Raw genomic sequence first — 9490 nt, forward strand, 5'->3', positions numbered from 1 at the left:
TGGCTCTTGTGCCAGTTAGTATGTTGTTGACTGTTGGACAAAATAAAAACACAAAAAAAATATTTTGGATGTATAAACAGTCTATTTGATTGTGATTCAAAGGTTAATGATTCGACGCATTATGATGCATTTTGTTCTCTATTTTTCATTAATACAACCTCTACGATTTTCCATTTTTTTTTTACTTTTTAAACTTTTCTGTTAAAAAAAAAAATCGTAATCAGTCACATATAAAAAGCTGTCTCCTTACTCAGGAGAGATTACCCAGCAGTCGGCTAATGTGTGTGTACAGAAGACGTTTTCAGAACATTGTAAATACATAAACTATCAAAATGATATTCTTATATTGTCCAATAAAAAATGTATTCTGTACCACGTGTATAACAGAATTGGATCATCCATACCACAACTGTATACTGTATACATAGTTGTTAAATGCATGGAAAACCTATTTAAATAACCATGGATTGTATTTGGCTATTATCATGACACAGGAGGAGGTGATAACAAGTAATAATAATTATAATTCATTTAATTTGTAATGCACTCTTCATTCAGAAGAATCTCAAAGTACTAACATTAAGCTAGCTAGCAGAGCTATAAAGCTATGTCTTCATTATATCTCAGTCATGGTAATGAATTTAACATATGATCAAACTAACATGTAATTATACTGGCAAACATCAAGACCCTATAGGCTATGTATAGAGGCCTCAGTATGGACATATTGTCTCCACGGTAAGGTTATGAGGTTTTCATTTCATCCCCATCTCTAGAGGGCACAAGTTGATGTTTTTTCAGGGTTTTCTCAAATGGAAATGAATGAGAAGGCGACTAGTGTACATGACTCGGCTGGGGCTTATGTCCTGATGCCTACAGCAGCCATTCAGATCACAATTTCTGAAAGATCATGTTTTATTTCAGCCCCATATCAAGGGGTACAGGTTGTCTTTCCTCATCCAGACAAATTGAAGATCATGTTTAAGCGATCTCTGCAAGCCTACTACTCTTGATTACACGGTTGGAGCTCAAAGCTTGTCACTCACAGAGGTGATACAGGAGTGCAACACTGGAGTCTGTTCTCCTGATGCCCAGCAGGGGGCGCTATCATCTTGTATGTTAATGATGTTGTGATTGGAGGTCCGTCCAGAGAGGCGTGTTAAACTGACTGTCTCATTACTACAGACTCAAAGTCTCCAGACACAAGTTGCAACTCTGTCAGGAAAGAGTGAAGTATCGGGGTCCTGCTCAGTCTTGGCTGTGGGGCACTAAATGTCTCATCTTTAGTGATGGTTGGACAATGTGATGTTATCAGGGTTAATGGTGGTGCAGCTTAAGGTTATGGCCACCATTTTGTGTAATGCTTCTTCACAGTTTTCCTGTTAATGCCCAAGCTTGCACAATGGCTGATATGAAATGCATGTTGAAATAACATGAAAATAACTTTTTCAATTCAAGTTCAAATGTAATCCTTTTATTCGGACAGAGCTGTCTTCAGCGGTGGAACACAACAACAATGTTATCTCTCTAGTTTTCCTTTTCCACTAAGGACTACCTGGCATTAGTCTTACCGCGGGTAATACCTTTAACATCACTGACCAGAGGAATACACTCTACCTCTTCATCCTCTCACGCTACAGTACAGCTCAAGACATTTTTCAAATAGTTTTTTTTTTTTTTTGCTGTATAGCTCAATACAAATATTTTCAATAACACAAAATATTGTTTCTTTTATACTATAAATATGTTCTGATTGTATTATTTAATGTATCTTGTATTATGTTTGCAAAAGTGTTCTAAATGGAAGTTCAGGAAAAGATTGAGACAAATTGACCACATAGTAAGTTGGCTGCAGCTCTTTTTATCTGTGCCCTACACACACGCAGATGCACACTCACAATCTCTATCTCTTTTGGACAGACACACACACACACACACACACACACACACACACACACATAGACAGCAGGCACATGTTTGGCTTGCCACCATGACCGTTAGGTTGTGTCGACATGAAGGAGAGAGAAGGACTCTGGTTGATGCTTGTCATTTGTGAGTTTTTGCAAAGGTCTACACATATACATATGCTTTTAATATTTTTTTTTATATATTAATTTCATCTTTTAATTGAGTTACTCAAAACTGGAATAAACTTTTTTTCAGTGCTTACTGGCCAAATGACTGCTGCTGGTATGTTGACGTATGATGTATTTTCTTTATAGTATTTGAGCCACTATGAACTACTTTGAAACACCAAATTGTCTTCTCTGTGCAGGATGGTCTGGTTCTCCCTTGGCAGTCCTGAAGGGCCCAGAACTAGCATACCTCAATGACAAAATCAATTTTTCCTGTGAGGTCCCGGATTCACCTCCGTCAGCCATCTACCAGTTCATGAAGGTGAAACACCCATCACCAATTGCCACAAAGACACATGTACCTGCAGGGGACACTCCCATATTCTACTTAAAGGTCAAGAGTTCATCAGCTGGGGGATATTACTGCACAGTGACAGCCATGGGAAACACAAGTACCAGCAACATTCTAAACCTGCAAGTAGGGAGTGAGTATAATTCACACCTTTGCTGTAGCTTACAGTAGACATGATGTTAGTATACTTCACACCTGTGCTGTATCTTACAGTAGACATGATGTTAGTATAATTCACACCTGTGCTGTATCTTACAGTAGACATGATGTTAGTATACTTCACACCTGTGCTGTATCTTACAGTAGACATGATGTTAGTATACTTCACTGTAGCTTACCGTAGACATGATGTTAGTATAATTCACACCTTTGCTGTATCTTACAGTAGACATGATGTTAGTATACTTCACTGTAGCTTACCGTAGACATGATGTTAGTATAATTCACACCTTTGCTGTAGCTTACAGTAGACATGATGTTAGTATACTTCACACCTGTGCTGTATCTTACAGTAGACATGATGTTAGTATACTTCACACCTTTGCTGTAGTTTACAGTAGATGTTAGTATACTTCACACCTGTGCTGTATCTTACAGTAGACATGATGTTAATATAATTCACACCTTTGCTGTAGTTTACAGTAGACATGATGTTAGTATACTTCACACCTGTGCTGTAGTTTACCGTAGAGACATGATGTTAGAACGATATGCTTTTAAAATTGCTCACAAAACTATTGTTCCCTTCTGCACCCTCAGTTCCCGTCTCAGGTGTCAGCATCCTGTCTAAGCCCAGCCCCCCTGTAGTGTCTGAAGGGTCCTCCCTGACTCTTTACTGTGAGGCCCAGAAGGGCTCCAACCTCTCCTACACATGGTACCACAACAGACTGGAAGTGAAAGCTCCCTCAGTCATGTATCTCCTCTCCGGCAACTCACTCGTCGTGGACAAGCTGACCCAGAGGCATGCTGGGAGTTACACCTGCACTGCATGGAACTACATAGGAGTCAAACCACGAACCTCCAGCAGCAGTGACATGCATGTGACTGTCCAAGGTATAGGATAAGGTATAGGATAAGAGACAGTCCAAGGTATAGGATAAGAGACAGTCCAAGCTATAGGATAAGAGACAGTCCAAGGTATAGGATAAGACCCATTGAATGTAGGAAGGCAGGACTGAAGGGACATTAGCACATGTTAAAAGGCTCTGGTGATGTTCTCATGGTTCATTTAGAGAGCAGAGATGAATAGCGTGTGTGAAAACAAGACTGCAGACATTGTTACATTGTCACATCGTCATTCAGATTAAGAATAACTCCAATCTCTCTTTGCACAAACATTCCAGTCAACCTTTCTGCACCAAAGCTGTCATTCACCCTCTTCAGAGAGAGCTTGGATTACTATGGCAACCTGAGTTGTGCGTCCGCTCAGGGCACGGTTCCAGTCACGTTCCTGCTGCTCCTGGGGGACCAGGAGGTCGAGCGCCAACTCACCAACTCCCTGGCGGTCTGGTTCAGTGTGCCGATGACGGTGGGAATGGACATGGTCACAGCACAGTGCAGGGCAGAGACACGTTCCCAACAACTAACCAGCAACCTTCTGAATCTAGAAATGGGTGAGATCTAATAAAGCCCATTAGTGTTTCTGTGTACATCATGTTTGTGTATAGAAATGATGATCCCCTAGTGATTGTCTTGACTAGTCTGATATTAGACATAAATGATGGATAGACATTTGGATATGTCCTAGTAGTGTTGATGGTTAGTGTCTGACTCCACTCTCTCCTTGTGTGTTAGCTCCTGTATGGGGTCCTGTGCATCTGTAGTTGATTGTTAGTGTCTGACTCCACTCTCTCCTTGTGTGTTAGCTCCTGTATGGGGCATCTGTAGTTGATTGTTGATGTCTGACTCCATTCTCTCCTTGTGTGTTAGCTCCTGTGCATCTGTAGTTGATTGTTAGTGTCTGACTCCACTCTCTCCGTGTGTGTTAGCTCCTGTAGGGGGCATCTGTAGTTGATTGTTGATGTCTGACTCCACTCTCTCCTTGTGTGTTAGCTCCTGTGCATCTGTAGTTGATTGTTAGTGTCTGACTCCACTCTCTCCTTGTGTGTTAGCTCCTGTGCATCTGTAGTTGATTGTTAGTGTCTGACTCCACTCTCTCTGTGTGTGTTAGCTCCTGTAGGGGGCATCTGTAGTTGATTGGTAGTGTCTGACTCCACTCTCTCCGTGTGTGTTAGCTCCTGTAGGGGGCGCTGTGCACCTGCACACTGAGTACCTGTACAACACTGACTGGCAGGTGGTGGCAGTGCGCCTGCAGTGTGACATCAGTGGAGGCACCTTCCCCTCCTTCTCGTGGCTCCATGACGACGCACTCCTGCTGCAGAGGGACTGCTCTGCGTTCTCTACCGGCCAGTGCCATGTCCTCTTCCTGACCGAGGTCACATCAGTGACCTCTGGGTATTACCAGTGCCTTGTGAAGGACAGCTTTGACAACAATTCCTCTTGGGTGCAGAGTGACAAGGTCCTTGTGGAGGCACTAGGTGAAGAGAAATGACCTGCAAAGTATTAATATTGATGTGATCAAATAGGATCAAGTGTACTAATGCCCTTTCCCATAGACTTCCCTACAACTACTATTGAGGTCATAGCTGTTGGCTTCTGTTGCACCTTGCTGGTGATCATGATGGGAAGCCTGGTCTGCATACTCTGGATGTTTAATTGTAAGAATTCCAAGTCATATTTATCAGAAAATGCCAATGTATTTCCCTACGCACATCGCGATCATCACACCACAATGATACTTTCTGTTCCCCTTAGGTCAAGTCTTGCGATCAGAAGGTGTGACCGCACCTGACCAGCGCAGGTGAGACTGTTTTTCTCCTTTCAATAGTGGCTGTAATTCCTCAACTGATTGTTGGTTTGTCACCTCTCTGCAGTGAAGCCGTCACCATGCCAGCATTACCACTCAGAACTGACAATATGGGAGAAGCGACCGCCAGGGAAGAAATGGAACTGTCCTCCAAACTCCAGTAGATGCCCTGAACTCTCTGATGTGTGTGTGTTCATCTAGAACAGTATTCCTCTCTGATGTGTAGAGGGTGTTCACCTAGAGCAGTATTCCTCTCTGTTGTGTGTGTGTGTGTTCATCTAGAGCAGTATTCCTCTCTGTTGTGTAGAGGGTGTTCACCTAGAGCAGTATTCCGTACAGTGATGTTTTTCTACCTGATCAGCAATGGCAGTCATGGGGTCCTATGTCTGCAGAAACAACCTATTTTGCTTGTGTTGAACTCCAGCAATAAATGACAGAAAGGCTGCTGAGGCGTGTATTTTGGATTCATGCGTGGAGACGGTCTTCACTAACCAATTATGCATGTACCATTAATGTACCATGTCATTCTGGTGTATCTATTTGGCAAGTGAACATCATACTCCTTTTATTGGAAGACTGGTGGGTGTGGCCTATATAAATAGATAGAGATAGATGGATACTTTATTAATCCCGAGGGAAATATATATATATTTCTATATGAGCAAAGAAGCAAGCAAACCTGTATTATGGGATGATGCAATTCATCTATGTTGGATATCTTTGAAGTTACCACGTATCACACAGGGTTTAAAAAAAACTTGGTTCCACAAATTGTAGTGAGGTCTGAATTGAGCCTTAGAAGGCTCAGCAGAGGCTGCTGAAGATGTTCAACCTGCCAAAGGCCATGATGGTGCACGTTTACACGACCATCGTTGAGTCCATCTTAACCTGCTCCATCACCATCATCAGTGCATCATATTGGCACAATCTTACACTGTTGCACATTTCCAAGATTTTCTGTCTAAATTCATAAATGTGTTCTTGCCTTGTCCCCATTTTCTATACTTAACCTATTTCTGCCACATAACCAAGACAAATTAATAGTATGTGGACACCTACTTGGCAATAGTCCTGTTTATCTTGTAGGTACAGGGCATGACAAGCCCCAGCTGATTCCCATACAGGAGGCTTACAGTCTGTGCCTTCCAGATCTACAGTGCTCTCCCCTCTATAGTCTGTATTACAGTCTGTGTCTTCAGATCTACAGTGCTCTCCCCTCTATAGTCTGTGCCTTCAGATCTACAGTGCTCTCCCCTCTATAGTCTGTGCCTTCAGATCTACAGTGCTCTCCCCTCTATAGTCTGTGCCTTCAGATCTACAGTGCTCTCCCCTGTGTCTTACAGTCTGTGTCTTCAGATCTACAGTGCCCTCCCCTGTGTCTTACAGTCTGTGTCTTCAGATCTACAGTGCTCTCCCCTGTGTCTTACAGTCTGTGCCTTCAGATCTACAGTGCTCTCCCCTGTGTATTACAGTCTGTGCCTTCAGATCTACAGTGCTCTCCCCTGTGTCTTACAGTCTGTGCCTTCAGATCTACAGTGCTCTCCCCTGTGTCTGCCTTCAGATATACAGTGCCCTCTCCTGTGTCTTCCTAAATTATATGGGGTCAAAGGTCACAAAGTCAAAGTGTCATGTCTTTGCTTCTTTTTAATACCACTTTTTTTCATTTGTTCACCAGCTGCCACTGTTGTAAAAGTATGTGTTGTATGCAAGGTTATTATCGTTAATGAAAAAACGAAAACTAGGTGTGAATAATTTTTTTCGTTAACTGAAATAAAAATAAAAACGAGGCTTTATAAAGAAACGATAACTAACTGAAACTGTATTGTGTCTTTTCAAAACTAACTAAAATAAAATAGAATTATAGAGAAAGTGTCTTTAGTTTTCGTCTTTGGCAATGTATTTCTCGCTGTCTCCTGTCTGTTTGAACAGGATGTGCAAATTCTGACTGACTGAAACACATCTTTCATAGTTGTCTTTTGTGGATGGTTAAGTCCTGTCCTAAGTGAATACATTTTTTGAAATGGTATGTTTTGTTGAGTTTTTATTACTTTATTTATTATAGCTTGTATTTACTATTCATTTTGAGCATTTTGTTTTGCAAGCAAAAAATGAAGCTTCCCTGACTGCCCCTGCAACAAAAAGTCAAAACTAAATACAAATAAAAACTAGTGAAAAATGCAAAACTATAATAACCTTGGTTGTATGTCATTCTGTATGTATTTTTGTATGTGTGTGTGTATGTGTGTGTGTGTGTGTGTGTGTGTGTGTGTGTGTGTGTGTGTGTGTGTGTGTGTGTGTGTGTGTTAACAATTAAATTGGTCACATAACAGGGGATGTTCATCAGTCTCAGGTCTTTAGGCTCATTTTATCCAGTGATGGATTGGATGTTCCATGACTCACACGCAGTAGAAATATCAATATGGCTCCAGTGTGAAATGCAACTTTCTGGATGTGGTGATTTATAATAGATTTAATGGAGATATTAATGATAATAAACAATGAGAAACTAAATGTTGTGTAGCCTACCTAATAGGCTACCATCTCATTCCATGGTTATTTGCAAGATTAGTCTGCTAAAACGACTAAATGTGTCTATACTAGTTAGCAGTGTATTTGTCTAGACTAGTTAGCAGACGCAATATGCAGCGTATTTATCAAGACTGGACTTGGTGGTGTAGTGGGGAAGAAGGGTGCAGGAGATGGTAACTTCTTATTAAAATATTAGGGCTGTCAATAGATTAAAAAAAAAAAAAAAAAAATTCTAAAGACTAAATCTTATAAATTAACGAGTAATGACTTCAGACAGCGTGTACAAGGAATGTATGCAAGACACAATGGTGCCCCTCAACGGTAAATCGGAAGAATTGTCCCCTGAAGCAATTCGGAACACCTCGGTCAGCCCACCGTCTTCAACCTCGTTGATGGGCCGACAGTCACCGGCAACCCAAACTGCCTAAGCGTTGGTAACCTTTTCACGGACTGGTCTAGTTATTTTCCTCGAGATGTCATGGAGTGTGGGTTGGCGACCATCTAACCTGGGACTGCTTTCTGTCGGGTGCTTTGCATTAAGGTGATAACTTAAAGACGAGCTGCTTCTGTGATCGCTAAATTCAGCTTGACAAATGCTACATACAACTTTAGTTTTGTCGATTGTTCCGTCATTTTGCCTCTTAAACAGAAACTTTCTGCCCAACAATCCCTTAGCTCTCTCCATCTTCCACTACCGTCTCAGTCTCTCCTATTTAAGTGACTGCAGTCACGCGGTGGTTTCGTGTCAGAGGTCAACGCACACCAGAAGTAAACAAAGTTGCGTTAACTGCGTTAAAATATTTTATCTCATAGATTAACGTGTTAACTTTAACAGCCCTAGAAAATATAGATCTATTTATTTACAACGGGGGTCTATGTCAACCCCACACATGTGCCAACAAACAAACATCATAATACAGACAGTACTCACAGTAACCCAAGTAACCTGCATCCTGGGCACCTGCTTGGCGGAATTAGGCCCAAATACCGGCACCAGTGCTCTCCCCGCTATAGTCTGTGTCTTACAGTCTGTGTCTTCAGATCTACAGTGCTCTCCCCTCTATAGTCTGTGCCTTTCACCTTTCACCTTTCTAGGCCCAAGCTAGGCCCCACACTATCTACAGACACTAGGCACGAAACTAGGTACAACACAAGGCCCCAAAACTGTACTGTTTCACCTCACACACACACACACACACACACACGTACTGCCTTTCACTTCACACAGGTAAGTAGGGAAAGCAGTACACCTGTTTCTCCCAAAGTTCTTTCCTCGTGCTGTCGAATGCCTCTCTCGATGAAGTCTCTCCCCATGCTTGCCTGAGCCACCCTTAACATAGGGCTAAATTGGACCCCACCATTGACGTGGGGGAGCACGGAACCAACCATTACGGTGGGGGAGTCAAAGTGGCTTAAAGGGCAACATCCCTTTTATTGCCACAGTGAGAAGGGAGGAAATGTACCTTCTCACAGACATCAAGTGTGGGGAGATGGCTGGATAATGGCATTCTCAATTAGGGCCTGCAAGCATAACCTCAGTTTTATCATCCAAGCTTTGAACCCGCTCAGGCAAGCTTCTGTCTTAGGTAGTTGTCCAATGACAGTTGTTCAGTAATTATAATTGTGTCTTAGGTAGTTGTCCAATGACAGTTGTTCAGTAATTATAAT

The 9490-nt window shown here is 42.0% G+C and overlaps 1 protein-coding gene across 1 annotated transcript; it reads left to right on the plus strand.

The window, feature by feature from the left end:
- Window positions 1-1189: 1189 nt before the first annotated feature.
- On the plus strand, window positions 1190-6910 carry LOC116217907 (Fc receptor-like protein 5). The gene is made up of 9 exons (XM_031574908.2): window positions 1190-2052; window positions 2164-2190; window positions 2276-2560; window positions 3187-3480; window positions 3771-4040; window positions 4662-4964; window positions 5043-5144; window positions 5242-5287; window positions 5361-6910. The coding sequence occupies exons 1-9, from the start codon at window positions 2013-2015 to the stop codon at window positions 5455-5457; spliced, it is 1464 nt and encodes a 487-aa protein (XP_031430768.1). The 5' UTR covers window positions 1190-2012; the 3' UTR covers window positions 5458-6910.
- Window positions 6911-9490: the final 2580 nt, after the last annotated feature.

The sequence above is a fragment of the Clupea harengus genome, chromosome 10, assembly GCF_900700415.2.
Source record: "Clupea harengus chromosome 10, Ch_v2.0.2, whole genome shotgun sequence".
Taxonomy (NCBI): Eukaryota; Metazoa; Chordata; class Actinopteri; order Clupeiformes; family Clupeidae; genus Clupea; species Clupea harengus.

Coding starts and splice junctions, on each gene's coding strand:
- LOC116217907 (XM_031574908.2), top strand. CDS start 2,013: ATGAAGGAGAGAGAAGGACTCTGGTTGATGCTTGTCATTT. Junction 2,191..2,275: donor TGGCCAAATGACTGCTGCTG/GTATGTTGACGT, acceptor TTCTCTGTGCAG/GATGGTCTGGTTCTCCCTTG. Junction 3,481..3,770: donor CATGCATGTGACTGTCCAAG/GTATAGGATAAG, acceptor CAAACATTCCAG/TCAACCTTTCTGCACCAAAG.